The sequence below is a fragment of the Peromyscus leucopus genome, chromosome 10 (genome assembly GCF_004664715.2).
Source record: "Peromyscus leucopus breed LL Stock chromosome 10, UCI_PerLeu_2.1, whole genome shotgun sequence".
Classification (NCBI taxonomy): domain Eukaryota; kingdom Metazoa; phylum Chordata; class Mammalia; order Rodentia; family Cricetidae; genus Peromyscus; species Peromyscus leucopus.
In genome coordinates, this window is record NC_051071.1 from 89667462 (window position 1) to 89692288 (window position 24827).

At 41.0% G+C, this 24827-nt stretch overlaps 1 protein-coding gene across 3 annotated transcripts in view; it reads right to left on the bottom strand.

Annotated features, from left to right (window-relative positions):
- Positions 1-23850, bottom strand: part of LOC114691801 (ATP-binding cassette sub-family G member 3-like) — a 55527-nt gene extending 31677 nt beyond the window's left edge. For 2 of the 3 annotated variants that reach the window (XM_028867327.2, XM_037209252.1), the window contains exons 1-8: positions 23464-23850; positions 13905-14126; positions 12262-12321; positions 11505-11619; positions 10862-11014; positions 7887-8023; positions 3488-3639; positions 769-870 (exon numbers count right to left, since the gene is read on the bottom strand). In XM_028867327.2, coding sequence (XP_028723160.1) covers positions 769-870; positions 3488-3639; positions 7887-8023; positions 10862-11014; positions 11505-11619; positions 12262-12321; positions 13905-14107 — 922 coding nt within the window. In that variant the 5' untranslated portion in view covers positions 14108-14126; positions 23464-23850. Of the gene's footprint in view, positions 1-768; positions 871-3487; positions 3640-7886; positions 8024-10861; positions 11015-11504; positions 11620-12261; positions 12322-13904; positions 14127-23311; positions 23375-23463 lie in introns of all 3 variants that reach the window. The other variant, XM_037209251.1, reaches the window with a different exon arrangement.
- Positions 23851-24827: the final 977 nt, after the last annotated feature.

The following is a 24827-nucleotide window of genomic DNA, read 5'->3' on the forward strand; positions in this document are numbered from 1 at the left end:
CCTTCTGTGTCTGTCTCAAGGGATGAGTTGACAGGCATGGACTTCACACACAGTTATGTGGTGCTGGGAACCAAACTCAAGGCTTGTTGCATCTGAGGCAAGGACTCTACCAGCTGAGCTACATCTTCAACTCAACACATTTTGAGCATAATAAAATTACTCCTGTGTAATTCCTTAACAGATTAGAAGAGTGTCCCTAACTGACCTGACTACTGTCATTATCCTATGGACAGGACACAGAAAACTGAATGATCTTTTCCCATCTGGACCCCAAGGCTTCAAAGTCTTCCTTCCCTTATGGATCTATGCTTTGTAACATAAAAGTCTGGTCCCTACTCTCTACTGCATGTGAATGTGTATGCAAATGTATAAATTGCCAAGTATCATGTTTTTAAAATGTTATAAACAAAGTCGGACATCGTGACATAACCCTGTAATACCTATATTTGGGAGGTGATGCAGAAAGAGCACACATTTAAGGCCAGCCTGGCTACATAAGCAAATCATATCTAAAACAATAACAAGAATAATATGACAAACAATAAGTACATTTACTTTCTAACAGAAATTTCCTTTACAACTGACAGTATCATATAAATGGTCTATTATAAATTAAATATAAAACACCAAAAACAACAGAGAGAAAACTTATTAGCTAATTTTAAGACACTGAATTAACATATAAAGCTACTATCTAAAGAACCACACTACTATGTTTTAATGCAATCAGTTAGGAAAAAAAAATATGACTCTAGAAGACTCACATACCATCATGGCCTTCTTCTTCTATGTCTAATATAGCAGAGAAACCTCCATTAATGATGTCCAGGAAGAAGTCTGCAGGGTTGTTGTGGGAATCATATTCATAACCTACAAAGAAGTTGGCCAAGAACAATCCTGAGGACCCTCTTCAGAGAGTGGGATGGGGAGGGGAGTCAGAATCTAAGAGCTTCTTCCTCTTCTTGTCTCCCCCATTAACTTATTCTTTCCTCGTGCATATACACTCATAATATTTCGAAAATATCTGCTTCCCAGTATAATATAAACATATATGTACATACACATTTATGAGTATAGATATATGTTGATGTGTATGTTCTACATACTTATGTGAACTCTTTCTATGAAACAATCATTTGAATTTGGCCTACATTTTTATTGGACTCCAAAGACTCACAAACGTTTACACTTTTAAATGACAAAGATTAATCAAAAACAAAGAGTGATACTGAGAGCTGTGGTGGTATTGTGTTCCCCAAAATATTGTGTACTCTAATAAATTATTCTGGGGTCAGAGGACAGCCACTAGACACAAAGGTTAGAAAATGGTGGCACTCACACCTTTAATCCTAGCATTCCAGAGATAGAAATCCCTCTGATCTCTGTGAGTTCAAGGCCACATTGGAAATAGTCAAGCATGGTGACTCACGCCTTTAATCCCAGAAAGCCAGCCTTTAATCCCAGGGAGTGGTGGTAGAAAGCAGAAAGATATATAAGGTGTGAAGACCAGAAACTAGAAGCATTTGGCTGGTTAAGCATTTGGCTGGTTAAGCATTTGGCCTGGTTAAGCTTCAGGCTTTCCAGCAGTAATTCAGCTGAGACCCATTCCGGATGAGGACTCAGAGGCCTCCAGTCTGAGGAGACAAGACCAGCTGAGGATCTGGCCAGGTGAGGTTAGCTGTGGCTTGTTCTGTCTCTCTGATCTACCAGCATGGACCCCAATAACTGGCCTCGGGTTTGATTTTATTAATAAGAACTTTTAAGATTCATGCTACACAGAGCTGCTGGTACAATGGCCTTTACAGAGGCCACAAGAATATACAGCAGATGGCAATTAATAATTCAGGTGTCAACCCTCCAGGTGAATAACTCTCTGATGGAGGAATCTCGCTAAGCAAGGTTCATGGCCCCAGACTCTGAAAGCCAGGTGCGTCTATCTGTAATTTTTCTCATGTGCCACTATGTTTCTTCCCTAAAAACAGCTGCAGGAGTTCTCCCCAGTGCCTATGGACATGGTTGTGTCTGTCTGTAATTCCACATGTGCAAAAACATCTGTGGTATCTCCCCAATACCTGCACTGTAATTTATGATCTCATATAATATGTACATGTGATATCATGATCACATCTCAATCTTATGGTCACTTATATCTGTGGACTGCCTGAAGATCACTCATCATTAAGCTGTATAATTTTGATATGTAGAAAATATACTAGGATATGCTTCAAAATTAGATCTATTATTCCATGAGACTGTAAGACACTTAGGCCCTGTTTTTTTATCACTAGCATAAAGAAAACAGCAATTTCTTCTCAGTTCTCAGACATGCTACATACAATTGGCTGATTTTGAGTCTCAGAGCAAATTCAAACTAGACAGAATGCTTCCTAAGATAAACCTCCAGGGAAAATAAACAAGGAAATATTCCCAGGTGTCTATTTGTAGAACCAAGCCCAGACACAAAGCAACATTGGTGCCAGTTCCCTGCTTGATAAGTCTGGCTGATAAAGACCTACTCCCTAAAAAATTCCTCAGCAGCTTGTCTCACTGGGCACTGTGCCCCGGCCTCAGGTTACAGCCTTGCATGTGGGCATTGTCATGGTTAATCATGCCCTCAGATGTAACTTTTTTTACTTTCCATGGGATGGATATAAGAGGAGACAGAACAAAGAACAGGGGAGAAGCTAGAGAAAAATAAAGAAAATTCCTCGGTACGTGTGTGAATCTGATTCCCTCAGACTACTAAAAGTTATCCCTAAGTCCTACTACTCTGAAAGCATTCTTTTTGCAACTCTGGTTGGAGTTCAAGGAGCTGGTCTCTCAGGCTGCTACAGAGTGATGGAAAGCAAATATTTAAACCTATATTTGGAGATATAATCATTCATAAGTATATTCATATTTAACTAAAATGAAACTGATGACATGAATCATTAAAAAATATTTCATCATCTAATCTGACTATGAAAAAAAAAAACAGGCAGATACAAAAACATGAGTCCACAGAAGCCAGACTTAAGCCACTCTAGCCCGCAAGCACTGCCTAAACCTGAAATGCAAAGTTACTACTAAGTTAAGTAACATATCCACAGCTCCTCAGAGTCAGACCACACTAGGGGAAAACTGAAAACCACCATGTGTTAAGTGAGCAAGAACAGGATGATGCTGGGCTTTCCAAAGCTGTTCCAGTGACAGATAACTGGACTTGAGGACAGCATGTTAATTAAGAGGGTCACCACAACTGGGAAGCAGGACAAGAAGCTCGGGAAAAATACTATAACACAGGCGTGACACGGGACAGCAGAAAGAAAAGAGACCTGAACCACAAGACCATGCTGCACAGCTAACAGATCCTGTCACCAAACTAACCAAAGGTATTTAAAATGGAGAAGCCACACACAGTAAGTCTGCACCAGGGTCAAGCAGTACTCCCTGTTCTCTTCGCAGATTCCATGAATGAAGGAGCTCTCACAGCAAAAGCCAGCCATACCTGTGGATGTGAAGTACTCCAATGCCTCTTGTGCTGGCCCGTGATACATGACTTTTCCTGAGGCCACTAAGGTGAGGCTATCAAAAAATCTGAAGATGGAGTACTGAGCCTGATAAATGGAGAAGATGACTGTCTGTCCCCGCATAGATATCCTAAGTTTAAAGAGGGAAAAATCATAAGTCATTGGACATCGAAAACTTGAAATTCTCAACAAAATATTTTATTCCTGAAGTTATACTCTTTGATCCCATTTCAGCTTGAATTTTCCTTAAAAACATCTCCTCTCACTTGTATTATGCACTCGATAGATGTAGATGAATTTTTAAACAGTCTTATTAAATAAGAAACACAGAGCCAAATACAGTTAATAGCCAAAGAGATCAGAACAAATAGCCATGCCTAGCCTTAGCTTACCACCAGCAGTAGCTTTCACAGAGAGAGCTTCTTCCTGTCTGACCTGTGCTTTTATTGCCTTCCTGTTCTACCTTGTCATTGGCTCTAAGCCCAGTCATAAGTCTTCCTCATCACTGCCTGTCTATACAGAACTCCAGGTCTCTATGGTTGGTGCTGGGATTAAAGGTGTGTGTCACCACACTTGGCTGTGTCCTTGACCACACAAAGACTCTGTCTGTCATTTGATTGAATTAATGGTGTCTGCTACCATCTCCTGACTTCTGTTTATGGCTATGATCTCCAGGCAAACTTTATTAACATACATATAAAATATCACATATCAGCACAAATAAAATATCACCACAGATAGAGAAACAAAGCTCCAGGCTTTTATTTAAAAGACTAGGACTTCGAAAGTGTGGGATATCGGTAGTCCAGGGTCCACTAGAGTGTTACTATGTAGATCCATGAACAGTCTTCTCAGACACTGAATCACAATGCTGGAGAGTCAATGCAAGGAGTCCATATCATGAACAGACAACTAGGGTGATGGGCAGGTTCACTCAAGCCTGAGAACCCATGACAGAGCAAGGATTACAGCTATAATTGTATGCACAATTCCCTTCAATCACTTTCACTTTCTGCCTCTTCAGGAATTGGTTTTCATTGTTCTGATAATGTGATTCACATTACTAACCACTTGTTCTCCCTGCTAAACCCTTCAGCAAGAACCTCATCTCAAATTTCACAATATCAGCATAAGGCAATTCTAATACAATTCCCCCTTCCTGTTGATAAGACTTAAAAGATCAAGCAGCAGGCCAAGGGGTCATAGTTAGTGAGTTGCAAAGCTAAAATTTGATCATTGGTTTAATTCTATGATAGGAAAAAATAAGCTGAACTACCATTTTAGGGAGTCATATCTTCTGTTAGAAGAAACAATAACCCAAAACACTGTTTAAAACTCTTTGAAAACATTTATAAAAGCTGGGTATGGTGGCATATGTGTCCTGGACTGACCAGCTCATCTAACACCCAAGCACACACCCAGGACTTTGAGTTTGCTCAACCCATCATCTACCCAATCTGTGACCTGCTGTAGCACATGTAGGGACTGATCCTGCAGAACCATAGCTGCAGGATCTCCATGACTCAGGGTAGCAGCAGGATATCCCAGAGGAGTTCCAGTGAGGGTCCTGCATTGATGGTGTACCAGAAGCCAGAGGCCTTGAACCTCACCAACAACTGGTTATACAATTAAAGCTGTTTGGACAGAAGGGTCTACTCCATGACATGCTGAAGCTCCCAGTGCCACTAATACAAATGAAGAGGTGATGGAGGGGCAGGGAGAGACAGAGGAGTGAAGTGTTTGTTTCTGTTTCTTTTATTCTGTTGTTTTTATTGTTGCTGTCTTGCTTTTTTATTGTATTGTTTATTTAATTTTTAATTAATATTTTTACTTTTTTATTTTTCTTAAACTTTCCTTTGGTGGGTGCTATAAGGGTGAAGTGTGGATATGGGAGAACTGACTGGGAGTTGGGTAGGATTGGGGTGCATGATATGAAGTTCCCAAAGAATCAATAAAGAATTATGTTTATTTTCAAAGCTGAGTATGGTGGCATATCTGTAATATCCCAGCACTTGGGAGGATCAGAAGTTCCATGCCTACCTAGGTTACATGAGACCCTGTTTCATTAAGACAAACAGAAAGAAGAAGAGAGAGGGAGCAAGGAAGAGAGGGAGGGAGGGAGGGAGGGAGGGAGGGAGGGAGGGAGGGAGGGAGGGAGACAATAAGAGAGAGTGAGAGAACCAGGCATGGTAGTGCACACTTTGATTTTCCAGCAGGACAGGGGTTATTGACAAGATAAGGAGCAGAATAATGTCATAACAGCCAATTGTTTTCCCTGTCAGACTGTTAATGAATCACAAAAGGAAAAATTGTAATTTCATGTGACATAACCCAGAACCACCAGCATGATTAGATGATCAAGATTCAAGCCAGGGAAGTGAGATGGATCATTGGGTAGAGACACTTGGTGCCAAATCTAAAGACCTAAGTTCAGTTCCCAGAACCCTGCTGGTGGAAGGAAAAAGTCAACTCCTTGAGTTGTCCTCTAACCTCTACAGGTATGCTACACATGTACACACACACACACACACACACACACACACACACACACACACACAAAACACACACACACACACACACACACACACACACAAAACACACACACTAAAAAAATGTTTTTAAAAAAGTATTCTACCACTAGGATGCACTTCCAGGAGTGTTGGGGACCAAGAAGAACAGAGCATATCGGGTACTGAGTCTGCTCCAGAACACTGGGAGGAACCACACTTAGGATGGCCCCATGCAATGCACTAAGGCCAGTAATGGTATAAGACTCAGGGACAGAGAGAAGTGTTCTGCAGTGGAAAATAACAAGAACTTGATCTTAGAGTGTCCTGAAGCAGACAGGAGAGGGGACAGACAGGGAAGGTGTGACACCTGAGGAATCTACAGACTGGAAGGTGACAAGGCCCCAGGTGTTGACTTCCTCACTGGGAAGGTGCAATGGTGGATGATGTGGTTCTTGGAGGGATGGGCAGGAGTGTTTAGAGTGATGGACCGTGATGTCAGAACAAAACAAAGAACAAGGGGAAGGAAGGACAGACAGAGAGTACAGTAGAGTTCAACAGCCAGAGCCCCAGTCATGGGAATGGGACAGTCCTAGTACGGTTCTTGGGGTTATTCAGTCAGTGTGAAACTCTTACTAATTTTTAAAATGAAAAAATCTAACTCTTACACTTTTTCTATAAATGTTTCTGTAGCTAGAGTTATCTCCTTTTGCACCCAGGTCCACAGCCACACAGACCCAAATAAACACACAGACACTTTATTCAAATTGTTTGGCCTAATGTCTCAGGCTTCTTGCTATCTATTTCTAATATATTAAATTAACCCATTTCAATTAATCTATTAGTTGCCACGTGGCTTGTGGCTTACCAGTACTTTACATCTTGCTTCTGATGGCAGCAGCTGGCAGTGTCTCCTGACTCAGGCTTCCACTCCCCAGAATTCTCCTCTCTGCTTGTCCTGTCTATACTTCCTACCTGGCTATGGGTCAATCAGCATTTTATTTATCGACCAATCAGAGCAACATATTCACAGCATATAGAACACCCAACAGCTTGTTTCATCCCCTGCTATTGAAATCTTAGTCCTTACAGTGGTCTAGGTGGTCCAGGCAATCTACATTCAATCCAACCAACCTGCCTCACCTCAATTGGGAATTATGTGGAGGGCTGAATTATGTCCTTCCAAAGACTCATTTGAGGAAGACTTCACATCTAAGAACTTAGAATGTGGTTATAATTGGAGATAGAGTCTTTTAAAAGGTGATTAAATTTAAATGAAATTACTAGTATGTTCTAATGTAACTGGTATCCATTTAAGAGATCAGGGCATAGACACATGAAGAGGAAAAAGACACCATCCTCAACTCAGTGACCAAGGCCTCAGGAGACACAGCCTGTGGATACATTAATATGTGGCTTCCAGGATTGAGAACTGTAACAAATATAACTTCTGTCAAGTCACCCGGTCTGTCTTTAGCAGTGCACTAGCTACTTTCCATTCCCTCAGGCCACTGAGTTCTTGTCAGCTAGGTCTATTTAATGTTCCAGACACAGCAAACATGCTTTGCCTCAGAACAAATGCATTTTCCCCTCCATACAGCACTCTGTTCAGATCTCACACCCAGCTCACTTGACACTTGCTTGATGGTTATGGGGACATTGATTTAAAGCAGTGCTCCACCTTCACCACAGCCATCTTTCCCTATGCTCTTGTCTCATTGTTCTTGATGTGTGTTCCTTGTTAATTGAAGTTTCCCTCTAACAAACAAGGAAGAAACTCTGTTGCTTACTTCTGAATCTCCTGCACCAAAAATACATACAAGTGACCAGGTATTAAGTGAATAAAACTTAATGTTCCTTCAGCACTTACCTTCTCAGGACCGAGATGACATCTGTTGTAGTGCTCAAGTCTAAGCCAGTGGTGGGATCATCCAAGAACAGAATGGGATGCTCAGTGACCAGCTCCATTGCTATACTGGTCCTTTTCCTGAGCTCTTTAGATCTAGGCTAGAGCACCAATGATCACCATTATCAACAAGTACAACCCACAGTCATTGTCATTTGGTGAACTTGCCTGTTCTAGCAATAAAAGGTTTTGTCATGTCTTTATCCTGAGAAGCAAAAATATGGACACCTGGGAGAAGAAGGACATTTCTCTTTCCCAAGTGAGTAGAAAGAGACTCAGGTCAGACTTGACATGAAGCCCATGCTAATGACAGTTACTATTTGTTCTTTATCAAGTCACATGTTCTAGGGTAATGAGTTATCACACTCCAAGTCTGGCACAGTGAGATCTCTATCTAAGGAAGAATGAAGACAGGACAGGAGAAGATGAAGTATCTATAGTAATTTAGTTATCATTTAACGTTCTCCCAACACACACACAACATAGACACTCTACACAACACACACATGTGCACACACGAATGCAGGCATACACACATACACCTGTTTTAAAACAAACATGAAAAGTATATTAAAATTCTTGCAGTATGTTATATTTCATTACTTCAAGAAGTGAGTAAATACCTTCATATGTTGCTCCTAATAAATAAGTAAACAACTTAGGGTAATGACTAATTATTGTTAAAAACAGAACAAAAGAAAGAACTTTATTGTAAATATAAACATGCAATAAACAGAGCCAAAGGAAACAAAATTCTGTTGCTCAGGAAAAAGAGAAAGCATGGTAAATGTGAGCTTTTCTATTGTTCTTCCCAACAAGATGAACATCTCATAAATGACTGTAGAGAAGTATTGTGGGAATCAACACCCAGCACCTTCCTGATCCCCACTGCCTCTAAGAAGGAACCACCACAGGAGTTAATCCATGAGAATCATATTCTGGGGAGCCCATTTCCATCCATACCACCAAATGTCTGCTCAGCAGACATCTATGTATAATCTTCTCAATGAGTTGATGTCACTGTGAGAGACAGGATGGTTTGGAGGACACAAGAAGAGGGAAACAACCCTGATATTGAAAAACTCTAGGCATATAATAAATTAAATGCCTGATTAAGTTCAGTAAACAATATAATTATAAACATTTGGGGACTGCAAATGGTTATAGACCTGTCAGGCTGAGGATATCAAGATTTTATTCATTTTGATAGTTAAGAATGAAATTGTTAAAGATTAAGAATAATTAAGTATTTAGTAATAATGTATTACATAATAGTCTTTTAAAATATGTTAGTAGAAACTAGTTAGCTATGACATAGTTAGCTGTGAAGTTCACCACTTTTCTATTACCCATCCTGATCCTACACAAATCCTCACAGGAGTCACCAGGTCTACTCTGTTGCTCTTGCTCAAGTTTGTATCATTAAAACCTAACACAGGAGCTGGGAATAAATATTGACAGAAGATAAAGAAGGAGGGAGCGGGGGCAAAAGGCTATCCTAGGTTTCCATCCAGTTACAAAGATAAAATGATCTTGAAAAAGTAAACAAGGGGTGAATGTAGATGAATTCTAAAAGTTCTTATTAATAAAAGCAAACGTGGAGCCAGGTATTGGGGTGAACGCTGAAAGATCAGAGAAACAGAACAAGTCACAGCCACCTCACCTCACTAATTCCTCAGCTTATCCTGTTTCCTCAGACTGGAAACCTCTGAATCCTTATCCAAAATGAATCTCAGATGAACTGTTGCTCAAAAGCCTAAAACCTTAACCAGATTCTAGTTCCTGGTCCTCATGCCTTAAATAACTTTCTGTTTTCTTCCATCACTTCCTGGGATTTAGAGGCGTGAGTTATATACCTGGTTATTTCCAGTGTGGCTTTGAACTCACAGAGATCCAGACGGATCTCTGTTTTTGGAATGCTAGGATTAAAGGCGTGTGTGCCACCATTTTCTGACCTCTATATCTAGTGGCTGTTCTGTTCTCTGATTCCAAATAAGTTTATTAGGGTACACAATATTTGGGGGAATACAATATCACCACAGGTGAAAGGTTTTATTTCAGCATAAAATTTAAAAGTACAGTCAACCATTGCAGAGAAGTCCAGGCAGGAAGCCGATGCAGCCGGTTACATCCAGTCAAGAGCACAGAGAGGATGAATGCATGCAAGCCTGTCAGTGTTCAACTCACTTTCCCCATTCTCATGACACCCAGGACCCAAACCCAAAGAATGGTGCTGCCTGAGTGGGCTGGGTCTTTCCACATCCCTTAACTCAATCAGGACAGTCACCTACAGAAATGCCCACAAGCCAACTGACTACAATTCCTCATTGAGACTCTCTTCTAGATGATTCCAGGTGGCTCCAGACTGTGTCAAGGTGACAGTTAACACTAGCCACCACAGACGGGATGAGATAAAAACACAGAAAGGCTACAGAAAATAACAAGCACTGAACAAGTCAGAAGGAAATGCTAGAGAGACCAAGTACAACCCTGGAGGGAATAAATGCAGAGTGAAACACAGAGCCAGAGTCCTCAATCCCACATCATATGTCAGTCCAGAAAGCATTCTGAAACAACAAAGGGACAAGTCCTCGGGGAAGAGACAATAAACAGAAGAAAGCCCTTGTCAGATTCTCCATGAGTCAAGAGTTTAAGGCTGAAGAGGAGGAGGCTCATGTGAGGAAACTTGGAAATGGCCATGTGAGGAACACTTTTCCCTCCTGGATCACACTCCATTCCCAGGTTTAACCATTGCTAAGAAGGCTTCCCAGCTCAATCTCCACTGTACATCATGTAACCAGTCACTTACTCATTAATACAGAGAGCAGCCACCTGGACCACACACATTGGAGGAAACTGATGACTGAGGGTCATGTTGTCAACATGGGATTTTTGGTTTTTTTTTTCCCTGAATTTATCAAGATGTTTCTTCACATTACCTTGACATTTGCCACTTTATCCAGATGCAGAAGTTCAAGGACCTCATCAATTCGCCTTCTTCTTTCATCTCTCTTTACAGTCATTGGGAGTCGAAGAGCTGCTGAGAACTCTATATTTTCTCTCACAGTCACCGTGTGCATCACCACATCATTCTTAAGGTTAAATAGTATTTCAATTAAATATAGTTATCACTAAGACAATCATTTGAACAAATGTAACCTAATCCTCATATAAACCACACACAATGTAATACTCTACTGAAAGATAAGCTTCCAGTGTTACTAATCTCAATCCAGAGCCTGAAGCAATCATTTCATGCCCCCTCCCATTTGCCTTCCAAGAGATTTAGGTGACTGCTACCTGCAATTATTTGCAGAAAACAGCTTCTAAGCAGTGGAAAATATCAAGGAATGGCAAAATCAGACAACAGTAGTCTTTGTAGAATTAAATCACAGCTATAGTTACTAATGCTGTTCCACAGCTGTCAGACTCCAATCCCTCCCCATCTTCCTATTTAATAATGCCAGCCTTGGGCTAATCAGTCATTAGGAAAAGCTGGTGTAGAGAGAGTTAGGACTGTTTTATGTCACTAACCATACAGAAGCAGGGGAAATTGAAAATTACAAACCCACCAACACTTACTTGTGGTACATAACCAGAAGTACATTTGAAATTAGCAGGTCGAGGTTTCCCATTTATCAAAATATCTCCTGATAATCCACTTGGATCTTTCCTTGCAGCTAAGACATCCAATAACCTACAACAGGTAATATATGTTGTGTAGTTTACTTTCTCCCTTCAGTAAAAGCTATCACTTTTTAGCTACTCAAAAAATAAAAATTCTGCATATCGTAAGTTTAGCTGAAATCTCTCTCTCTCTCTCTCTCTCTCTCTCTCTCTCTCTCACACACACACACACACACACACACACACACACACACACACACACATACACACACACACACACACACACACACACACACACACACACACTGCTTTCAGCTCATTATGTGCTCTAATACAGTCCAGACCACATGACCATCCCTCCCTGCAATCTGACCTTGGGACTCAAACTCATAATGAGCTGCTGTATTTTGAAAATTAGGCCTAGTGATGATTTCTTGTTCCCAGAAAACTTTGCTTCATCTTTCGAATTTTAATACTATCTACCTCACATTAAATAATAATATGACCCAATACCATATACAATCACTGTATCATTCCCTATCAGTAAAGTGGACCTAGGAAGACTTTCTGTTCTTGGTAGAAAATTGAATGCACCATCCTGCACATTATCCACAGTGCATGGGACCAGATATATATATACTCAGAGATATACTCAAATAATACATAAATAATGCCTATGGAAGTGATTTTTACAGCTTTCCGTTATACTCACCAAGATCTGCTGCCATCTTCAGGTCCCATGATGGCATTGAGGCCAGGTTTCATGATCCCACTGTAAACACAAAGTCATACTGGTTGATTTTCTATTTAAAGAAAGTTATATTCGCTTAAGTGTCTACACTGAATATTCTATTGAAAGTGGATAGAATTGTACACACATAATTAGTACAAACTCATAGGAAAAAATTTAAATATTAATATCGGTCTATTATTTAATGAAAGATGTTGAATGTTAGTGGTGACTCATGAGGAAAATGCCTCATATATCACAAAATCCTTTTTGTTTATTATTTAAATGACTTCTATTTTTAAAACATGGTGCATCTAAGTTCAGCGTTCCTTGAAGCAAGCAGCAAGTTCTCATGAAGACTCTGTTACACACATGGGCTTTATGTGTCAAGTACACAACAGCTTCTTGTTCATGTTTGATGATCAGTATCTTCATACAGCCCTGCTTGCTGCCTCGTAAACCTCATCACAACAAACCAATGATTCATGGGATATCAGTAGCAGTGTCATTACTATTAAAATAGTGTCAACTAAAATCAGTGCATTGTAAATAGAAATTCAAAGACTAGTAAAAACCTCTCTAGAGGACAGGAGATCATTGCCAAGTTTAACATTCAAAACAAAACTAATCACCACCTTAATCAAAATAGGAAAGTGATTTTGGAAATAGAAAATAGGAAAAATCCACAAAATGATGACTTCCTTTCCTGATAAAGTGATTAGAATACTCTCAGTTTAGAACTGGGAGATATCTCTCAAGTACAGGACATTCTTCATTGATGTATAGGTACAGCAAAATACATATCAGAAAATGGATTAATTCACAGTAGTGAATATTCAGATTGAAAAAAGCATATTCTTATAGAAAACTTAGCTACGTTCTTATTTCTTATTTCAATCCAGACAAATGTGTCAATCCTTTGCCCTGCCCATCCCCCTTTTAGTAAGAAAATGATGGAAGTTCTGGTGGAGGAGCAGAAATGACCTGTGCCACAAAACAGAGGTCATGGTTAGTGTTGTGAGGCAGACTCTATACAGACTGAGGGGGAAATCTTGGTATGTGTGTTCTGTTCTCTGGTATGACAAGTTGAGGCTGGAGGATGTTTCAATAAGTGAAGTATTTGCTGTGTTAGGGGGAGGACCTAAGTTCAACATCCGGAATTCACATGACCTTGGATGCAATAGTGGGCACCTGTAACTCTGTGCTCTATGGAGAGATGGGAGATAGACAGGAGAATCCCAGGACTCTTGCAGGCTGCTAGCCTGTCATATCCAGCAGTGAACAGTGAGAGACTCTGTCTGCAACATGGTAGAAGGTGAAGACCAATGCTCAAGGTTGTCCTGTGATGGCCTTGTGCCACGGGTGTGTCATAGCATCCACACATCTGCACATGTGAACTTGTACACCCAAATACACTTATACACACATGTGAACAGATATAAGCACATATACTTACACACCCATATAAACAGATATATACATGTACACACATATACTTAAACACACACTAAACAGATATATACACTGAACACAAACACACACACATACACACACAGCTTATTGATAATAGACAACTTGTTGAAAAAGTTATAAAATATGCTGATATCTTTAGTTCATGCACATACTTGACATTAGATAGTCTTTCTTTCTCCTCTGTTTTTTTACAAAATGGAAAGCCACTCTGCACTGTCTCTCGATAGTTGATGTTATGAAAACTCAACACAGCCTCTCCAGTCAATGTGTCTGGGTCACTGGTGTCCATACCAGGAAGGTCACTGGGATTTCTTTCTATCATCGGGATTGCAACAGGGTCATTATTGGAAGACATCTCCAGAGGTTCTTCCTTCCTGTAGAAGGAACAGCAATAGTAAGTTGATTGTCCACACACACATCATTATTACACAGCACAGGACACTTTAGGATTGTTTTAGACTGTATAGTCATAGGCTGATTCCTTCCTGATGAACCATCTATATGGCTGCGATTACCTAAGGATCCAATGAGAAGCAGACATATCTGAGTACAGATACTCCCCTTAGGTACCAACTTCCTAAGAAATAAATGAGCCCTAATGAACAGAGTATAAATGTTATTCACAATTCATAAAGGAAGAAGGGGACAGATGAAGTGGTAGATTTGTCTTACTTCAAAAGCATATTATATATATCCAGAGGGAGAATACATGACCACCATTACCACATCTGCTTTGTGTTTGGGGGTGTGCATGTGCACACGTATGCAGACGTGGGAATTTGTGGAAGACAAAATCACATAGAAGATACACATGCAGAGAGAGCTATTCTGGAACAGCGTGGCCAAAATACACAGTTGGTTCAAGGCACAGTGTCAGTTCAAGATACAGAGATGGTTCAGGGGCAGATAGCTCCAAAGCACAGAGCTGACTCCAGGCACAAGAGGTCTGAACAAATGGGAGCTCAAGTGAGCCACTTCACTTATGTGGTCACAGTGAGCAGAAGTCCTGGGATAGAGTAGAGAGTCTGTTGCCTTTTATCTAGGGACGCACACATCAGGTGGTCTGATGATGACTCAGTGGGTATGATCCAAGTGAGGACATGACAGCGCTCATTGTAATAAGTTATTTATTGATCTATATCTTACTGTCTGTGCTGGACACTTGCACACATAAGGTACAGAGTCATTTTGCCTCAGCATCTGCTTTCAAAATGAAGCAAACCACTGCTGTATAAAATGGAGTCACTCAGGGCAAGGCACACTCTGAAAACTACTGTCCTATACAATACAAAGGAACACAGATGGGCACAGACCAAGCTCTGCACACTCAGTCTCTCTCAGTGCTGGAACCAGGAGATTCTGTTCTCTGAGTTTGAGCTGTGGTGGGAATCCAAAACCATCAAGCACATGCCATGGTGCACTGGGATGCACTGGGTGGTGGGCAGCCATGAGGCACAGCCGTGCAGGTGGGAATGACTGACAGACACACTCCTGGTTCAGGCTGTGGAGGCCTGAGGACAGGCAGCCCTGCCTCCTATACCGGGAATGACATGGCTCCTGTGAATGACTGCTGAGCTTGAGAGTTCTGAGCAGGTGGCTGGAAGATTCTTTGGTTTGTGAAACTGCCTCATGTTGCAATTTGTGTGCAGCAAATGGGCTGAGAACTCGGAACCTGATTGAAAGGATTATTCAATTTCCACAGCTTCTTCCTTATTGCATGGTGGTTTGCTGCTGGATATGATCTGAAAATGCTCAGGCACACAGCTCAGCTCCCAGGATTTCTCTCCATTGAAGAACTTCATTCTCTGTTTTCAATCCCACTTCCCCCAAAGACCTCTGGAGACAAGGCTTTGTTTAGACAAACCCACAAACGGAAGTGTCTACCTGGACTACAGGCCACATGACCTCTGGGACTTTCAGTGGCAAAGAACATACAAAGATAGTCAGTCTTAGAGTGAATGATGCTCTGTGCTTAAGGCACCTGTGTCCTGTGTCCAGCACCAGCCGGGAAGGCGGCAGCAGAGAGGGACGGTACACACCAAGTATGACCCCAATGCCCCAGACCTGGCAAATTCTATGAGAGCATCAAGAGAGAGGCTCTTCCGAGTCTCTGTCTTCCAGATATTAAAATATGTGTTCTTTTCATATAGCACATTATTTTTAAGATTTAAAAGTTTTTATTCTTTAAAAAATCCTTGTCTTGTGTTTACTTGCTGTTGTTGACTATGAAGGAGGGTCTACTTAGATGGTTCAGACTTGCCACAAATTTGTGATCCTCCTACTTACCTTCCAAGTGTCAGGATGGTAGGCCTGCAGTTTATCTATTGTATTTACATTTTTAAACTATGTATCCATATTGTTTTTAATCTCTTGTTCTTTTCTCTTCTGCTCCTTTTTTTTTTTTTTTGGTTTTTCGAGACAGGGTTTCTCTGTGTAGCTTTGCGCCTTTCCTGGAGCTCACTTGGTAGCCCAGGCTGGCCTCGAACTCACAGAGATCCGCCTGCCTCTGCCTCCCGAGTGCTGGGATTAAAGGCGTGCGCCACCACCGCCCGGCTCCTTTTCTTTTTTCTAACCTTTCTTTCTACACATCCTTTATTCAACTATCTTGTTATTGTTGTTTTACCTTTATTGGTTTCTAAATTCATTTTTATATAAATTAGTTTTGCCCATTACTTTCATTGTGCCCATTATGATAACTGTGAGGAAGTTGGCTCTGATATCATTGTTACCGATATCAGAGGTTCATTTTCTCCTTCCTGACCGGTGCTGAGGATTAAGCTCTTGGCAGATGAATTCTTACTGTGTGCATACTCACATCAATGTGTAAAACATACTCACTCCACAGGTGCACTAACCACAACAAAACACAAGGATATGAGACAACTAGGTTATACCACTTCCTCAAAAGATCGTAAGTTGTCAGCAATTGAATCTAAACATACTTGAATAAGTAGAATGTTGATGAAATCATTCAGGAGATTAACTTAGAAAGGATTGCAACTTCAAAAAGATAGACAACTGAAGGAAATAAGCATAACAATATAGGATATTAGTAATAAATGAAGAGAGAATTTTTTAATGGAAATTTTGGAAATGTTTACAGATAATTTTTTTAATTCAGGAGAAAGAACCAACAGACTAAATTAACTGAAAGATAAAAATACCAGGGCATCAAAGACAAGGTTGGGTTGAAGATTTAGCTCAGTGGTAGAGCACTTGCCTAGCAAGCGCAAGGCCCTGGGTTCGATCCTCAGCTTCCAAAAAAAAAAAAGACAAGGTTAATGAATTACCATATTCAGAGAGGAATAAAATAAAAACCTTATGATGACTTCTAGAACATGACAGACAGACCAAATAGGAATGTTTTTATTAGAATAGAATGCTGAAATAGAGACTAAAGACACAGAAAACCTGTTCATCGAAGCAACATCCTAAAATACTCTATCTATTGAAAGATTAGGATGTGCAGGTACAGAGGTAATTTAGACCACCACATAGATTGATCAGAAAATAATCTTGTCATATTACACTCTTGGTAAAATTCAGTGAGTTCAGAACAAGAAAAGAATGCTGGAGCTACTAAGAGAAGAACCATGATACAAACAATGTACCTGATTGGCAAACCAGTCAGAACAATAGCACATTCCTTGACAGAAATGCTAAAGGCCAGAGTGTGGAACTACATATTTTGAGCACTCAAAGAAAATAACTGACAACCAATGTGACTACAGCAAATTTGTCCTTTATAAAGACCTTCAGGATGAACATAACTAAAGCACTGCTGACCACTGAGGCTGCCGTGAGGAAGACACTCACAGGAAAATAAAAACACAAAGGAAGAAGACAGAAAGCTACAATTCCAAGAGCTCAGGAGAAAATAACTCCTGTAGGTCTCAGGAATTAGCAGTATTGACTCAGTAAGTGTGCTGGTTAGTTTTTTGTCAACTTGACACATGCTGGAGTCATCTGGGAGGAAGAATCCTCAGCTGAGGAATTGCCTCCATTGAATTGGCAAGTCTGTGGGGCATTTTCTTGATTGATGATTGATGTGGGAGAGTCTAGACTACTTTGGGGTCCCGGGATGTTTAAGAAAGCAGGCTGAGCAAGCCATGAGGAGCAACTAGTGGTGCTTGTAGAGACCAAAAAAAGAAATCTCAAGTCCCCCAGAACCAGAGTCACAACAGTTGTGACCTGCCATGTGGGTCCTGAGAATTGAACGTTGGTCCTCTGGAAATGCAGCAAGTGTGCTGAACCATCTCTAGCTCCTGGAGTTTCTTTCTTCTTGTTAGTAATGTATATATTCTGTAATCTGTGGTTTTGGAAAACAGTACTTAGTAAATTTCGGAGGCAGGTAGTTGCTTATAAAGTTGATATTTGAGTGATGAAATTTCCACATTTTGCTCTGTACCCTAGTGTGGGAATCCTAGCTATCCATGTGAATTGTGTACTGTCCATTTAGAGTTGTTCAGCACATATGACACTGCTTGAGTATGCTCCCACCTCAGTGAGAGAAACCTTCTGGAAGCTTAGAGGACCATGCACACCCTGGGTTCTGTTACTTATCTGAGTGACTACTAAAATGAACAAAGCATGCTTGCTACACTGCCAGGATTATGGTGGGATTAGGAAGACTGAGGCTGAGGACTCTGACCCTGAGACCTCAAACTTGGAGCTCACGAGATGGGAATGGTTGTAGTGAAGCTTACTGTCTCCTTTTTTCTGTTTGTGCCTTGGTAGTCCCCACCCCTGACAGTTTTGCCATAAAACCTTCTAGAACTTTCAGATTCTCGTAGTTAATAGGAAAATATTTCAAGTCCAGTGATATCTATGTTGATATTTTTCTATGATTTAAAATTTGATGCCTCAGCATTTTACTAAGAAAAGTGCTCTTAAATAACCTGAGTGACTGGTCTCCTAGCCAGAGTGCCCCAGTCTCCAGGCCCCAGACCCCAGGGCACATCCCATGTGCCTCGCCCTTCCATGTCAGCCCCAGCAACTGCTCAGCAAGTGGGACTCCTACAGGCAGGCCACTCCACCAATACCACCACCCATTGGACTCTGTAACCTACAAGACACACCCCACTGCCCAAACCTACCTAACCCACCATCCTCCCCCTGACCAAACATCCCCTGTGGTATCAGTGACCCCCACAGGCACAGACACCACTGCACCAATCAAAGGAAGAGCCCCAGCAGCAGGTCAGCGGTGGCACCTGGAGGCACAGGCACCACTGCACCAATGGGAAGAAGAGCAGCCCCGGAGGAACAAGCACCACCCATATCAGTTGGAAGAGCGGGCACAAACAAAACCTACACCACTTGGGATAACAGACTCCATAGACACAGGCACAACCCACACCAGCCAGAAGAACTGGTCGACAGCTGAATCTAGGCACCCAAATGCACAAACATCAGCTGAGACAACCCTACTTGGCCTGACAACCAGATAATCACCAGAACCTTTGGCCATTCAGGCCAAAAGACAATAAAAGAACAAAAAACCCATCCAACAAAGACATCACAAAAATCAACACCTGTACCTATAATTACCCCAATCCCAGATGGGTAGACATCAGTGTAAGAATACATTCAACAACATAAAGAGCAATATGGTACCACCAGAACCTAGTGGTTCTACAACAACAAGACCTTAATGTCCCGATGTAGAAGAAGTAGAAGAAAATGACCTTAAAATATCTTTATGAAGATGATAGAGGCCCTTAAAGAGGAAATAAAATTTTTTCTTAAAGAACTTGAGGAAAAGACAAACAAAAAATTGGAAGAAATCAGTAAATCCATTAAAGAAATCCAAGAAAAAACAATCAAACCTGTGAAGGAAACAGTTCAAGATTTGAAAATTAAAATAGAGACAATAGAGAAAACACAAACAGGGAATTCTGGAAATGGAAAATCTAGGTAATTGAACAGGAACCACAGAGGCAAGCATAACTAACAGAATGCAAGAGATGAAAGAGGGAATCTCAAGTGCTGAAGATCCAATAGAAGAAATGTATCAGTCAAAAAAATGTAAAATCCAACACAAAATCTTAACACAAAACATCCAGGAAATCTGGGACACCATAAAAAGACCAAACCTAAGAATAATAGGGAGAGAAGAAGGAGAAGAATACCATCTCAAAGGCATAGAAAATATAGGCAACAAAACAATAAAATAAAACTTTCCCAACTTAAAGAAGGACATGACTATGAAGATAAAAGAAGCTTACAGAACAACAAATAGACTGGACCCAAAAAATGTCCCCTCACCATATAATAATCAAAACACTGAACATACAGAATAAAGAAAGAATAGTAAGAGCTGCAAAAGAAAAAGGCCATGTAATATATAAAGTGCAGACCTATCAGAATAACACCTGACTTCTCAATGGAGACTCTGAAGACCAGAAGGTCCTGGACAGACGTTTTGCAGACACTAAGAGACCATGGGTGCCAGCCCAGGCTACTAGACCCAACAAAACTTTCAATCACCATAGACAGACAAAATAAGATATTCCATGACAAAACCATATTTAAATAATACCTATCTACAAATCCCGTTCTACAGAAAGTACCAGAAGGAAAACTCCAACCAAAGAAAGTTAGCTGAATCCAGGAAAACACGGGCAATAGATAACCTCACACTAGCAGATCCCAAAGAAGGGAAACACACATACACTACTACCACCACCACCACCAAAACCAAAAAAAAAAAAAAAAAAAAAAAAAAAAAGCCCACAAGAATTAACAAGCACTGATCATTAATATCCCTTAATATCAATGAACTCAATTCATCTATAAAAAGACACAGGCTAATAGAAAGGATATGAAAACAAGATCATCCTTCTGCTGCATATAAGAAGCATACCTCAAATATGAAGACAGATATTACCTACGAGTAAAGGGTTTGGAAAAGGTCTTTCCAACCAAACGGACATAAGAAACAAGCTGGTGTCGCTACCCTAATATCTAACAAAAAAAAACCTTCAAATTTAAATTAATCAAAAGAGATGAAAGATATTTCATATTCATCACAGGAACAATCCCTCAAGAATGAAATCTCAATTCTGAATATTATGCCCCAAATACAAGGGCACCCACATTTGTAAAAGAAGCTTTACTAAAGCTTACATCACACAGCAAACCTCACACACTAATAGTGGGAGACTTCAACACCCCATTCTCTCCAATGGAAAGGTCTGCCAGAGAGAAAATTAACAGAGAAATAAAGGAACTAAAAGATGTTATGACTCAAAAGAACTTAACAGACATCTATAAATCATTCCACATAAACACAAAAAAAATCCTTCTTCTCAGCACCTCATTGAACCTTCTCTAAAACTGACCACACGCTCAGTCACAAAATAAATCTCAACAGATTCAAAAAAAATGGAATAACCCCCTGTATCTTATATCACCATGGCTAAAAGTTAGAATTCAACAACAACACAAATTACAAAGAGTCAATAAACTCATGGAAACTGAATAATGCTCAACTGAATCACCACTGGGTCAAGGAAAAAATAAAGAAAAATTAAAGCCTTCCTACAATTTAATGAAAATGAAGACACAACATATCCAAATTTATGGGACACTATGAAAGCAGTGCTAAGAGGAAAGTTCATAGCACTAAATGCCCACATAAAGAATTTGGAGAAATCTCAGAGTAGAGACTTAACAGCACGCCTGAAAGCTCTAGAACAAAAAGAAGCAAACTCACGCAAGAGGAGTAGATGACAGGAAATATTCAAACTGGGGGCTAAAATCAATGAAATAGAAACAAAGAGAACAGTACAAAGAATCAATGAAACCAAGAGTTGGTTCTTTGAGAAAATCAACAAGATAGACAAACCCTTATCCAAACTAACCAAAAGGCAGAGAGAGAATATCCAAATTAACAAAATCACAAACAAAAAAGGAGACATAAAAAAAAGACACCAAGGATATCGGGAGAATCATCAGGTTATAGTTCAAACATCTATACTACACAAAATTGGAAAATCTAAAAGAAATGGATGATTTTCTGGATAGGTACCACATACCCAAATTAAATCAAGAACAGATAAACAATTTAAATAGACCTATTACCCCTAAGGAAATAGAAGCAGTCATTAAAAGTCTCCCAACCAAAAAAAGCTGGCTGCACAGACTGGAGATCTGGGTTCAATCCAAGAACACTATGAAAAGGGGAACACAGTGGCATGCCTTTGGAATCCCAACACAGGGGAATCACCTGGGAGCTGAAGGGCCAGCTAACCCTGAGGACCCAGCATGGAAGAAAATATAGGAGAGATCGCTTCACAAGTTGAAAGAAAAGAACTGACTCTCAAAAGTATCTTATGATCTTCACACACAGTGTAACACACACACACACACACACACACACACACACACACACACACACACACACACACACCAAGAGAAGCTGTGGTAAAGCATCTCTGGACTTAAATACGCAGGGTAGGCTATGGAATTATGTTTGCACACCTCTGAATATATCCATAGCCACAGAATTGTGCACTGTAAATTGGTGAGGTGTATGTTGTTAATTATACTACAATAAAGCCATTCCTGAAGAGAAAACGTGTGAAGTCAAAGTCATCTAGACTATTATTTCTTGTTTCACATCCTGAAGTGAGCTGCTTCCCCTTCTTCTGCCTGAGCTGTGAGACTGACGGGCCCCTTCTTGTTATGGTCTCACAAATTCAACTTAGGTTCTGCTCCTGCAGAGGACCTGGAGTCCATTCCCAGCTCCCACATGGGGACTACCAACGGTCTGCCACTCCAGTTCCAGGGGATTCAGTGCCCTCTCTGGCCTCCAGGAGCACCAGGTATCCAAGCAGTACACTTACATACATGCAATCAAAACACTCATATACAGTAAATAAAAATGAATAAATCACTTAAAATGTAACTCAATTCAGCTTTGAGGGCCCCTAAATGTATTTATGTTGATTCCAGTGTTCTTTCTCACAACAATTCTCCATTCTAGTTTGTATTTTATTTTCCTCTCATCCTGCCAAATGCTCCACAGATCCTTAGACACAGTTACGTGCAGAAAAGATTCCGCATGCGTGTGCATTTTAACACAGGTTGATTGAAGAGAATGCACTGTTGGAGAGGCCTGTGTTAACACCACAGGAAGGGCTCTTCTGTGCAAATGCCCAGGCCTGGACAAATGGTGCTCAATAAATATGTGTGACTGTTAAACTTTCTGTGTGTGTAAAACTAGACTAGCGATTACATTTCTGGTGTTACACAAGAAAAGAAGATAGCATTATAGATACACAGTCACCGAAAGGTTTACAATCTAGTTATTTTGGCCTTTAATTTTTCTATCTGTTCAAAGTTTTTCCGTACTATCTGAATAAGAGTTGTAAGAAGTTGGTGAATATCTGTATAGCAAACTAGAGATTTTTGGAGCATTTTTAAATTATGAGATAAAGAAAAAGAATAAATTTTTCTGGTTCCTAAAAATAACAGTGTTAACAAATTCCTTTTGCACTTGTGGTAAATTCACTGCTTGACAAAACTTTACCCACTCAACATCAGCTTTATTTACCTTCACACATTTGGAGATCAAAGGTTGTACATCCTCAGCCCGCCGCTGTGGACACCATACCCTCTGCAGACAGGTGACATGACCAGTAGTCTGCATTTCACACGTGAAATGAAGCTGCAAAGGATTTCCCAGCCCTGCCTGCCCACACTCACCAGGGTCAGATGCAGGGGCCCAGTCTGCTTGTGCACAGGACAGGAGGAGAGCTGCAACTTCTCCCCAAGGCTCTGGCTTCTGCCCCTCAGCGTCCTGGAGCCTCTGCTTCTGGGCCACCTTTTCAGCCATACTTCAGAGGCCACAACCTGGGCGGCTCCCAAAGAGGAAAGGAAGTAGCCTGCCGGGACACCACGGGGTGGGATCAGGGGGCATGGGAGAGGGACACCGTGGAGGAGGAGCCCTGTGAGTCCCTGAGATTGGGCCTCCCCAGCTCAGGGCGAGCTTCCAGAGAGCTGGGCAGTCTGCACAGCGCCAAGGGTCGGGCCCACACCAGTGCTGAAAGATGAGAAATCAGCATCCAGAATCCCAGGGGAGACAAAAAGAAAGTAAAGGTTTCGGGCGGGGGCGGGGCGGGGGCGGGGGGGGGGCGGGGAGTGTTTAGCAGAAGGGGAGGGGTGCGGGGTGGGGGAAGCAGGAGGTAAATATCTGCTTAACATAGAAAGGGACAAACACGGGGGCCAGAACAGCCCAGGATATGGCTTGTTAAGCGCCCAGGTTGTCAATGTAAATTGATTTATAGTTTCATTTTATATCTGAAGAAACCAATTGAGAAATAGTTCATTGTTCACGATTGTAATCCCTATAACCGAGAGACTGAGGCAGGAGGATTTGGGGTTTGGGTGCCTTAGCTAAATATTGAACTCCATTTCTAAAGAACAAGAAGAGGAGGGGGGGACTAAGTGTAGACTGTGACCCTGCAGTCAGATGATGCAGTGTGTGCAGTACAGGACACTTCCAAAATCACAAAGTTCAATGTTGAAAACAAGTCAGGTTCATACTCTAATAGTCTCTGTAACATTCCAGCATGAAGCGGGGAGGGTCACAGGAGCCTCCCCCTCCAGCGGAGGAGCTATGGACAGTTGATGACTGCCAGGAGAGGGAAAGTAGGTTTTCTTCAGGAGTGTGGTCCTTGGTGTGTTGACTATCCAGGGGATGATTCTACTCCATGTGTACATGGGCAGCACTGACTGGACTCGGTGGGTCATTGAAGAAGGGGGGGAGAGGGATGGGGAGGGAGGGGGAAGGGAGGGAGGGATAACAGAGGATGGGGGAAGAAGTTGTTGGGAGGGGGATTTCGGGGGGAATTCTGTAGTAAGGTAGCAGTAGAGGGTAAGTGAGGCTGAGTATGATTAAAACAGATCCTATATATGAAGTTCTCAAAATTGTTAAAGAATAAAAATTGTAAAAGTTTTTTATAAAGTTAACTTTTATCCGAGTACAAGATACACACAGAGAAAGTGCAGGCTGGGCAGTGGCCGGACTCTGTAAGTATGAGGACCTGATTTCAGATCCCCAGCACCTG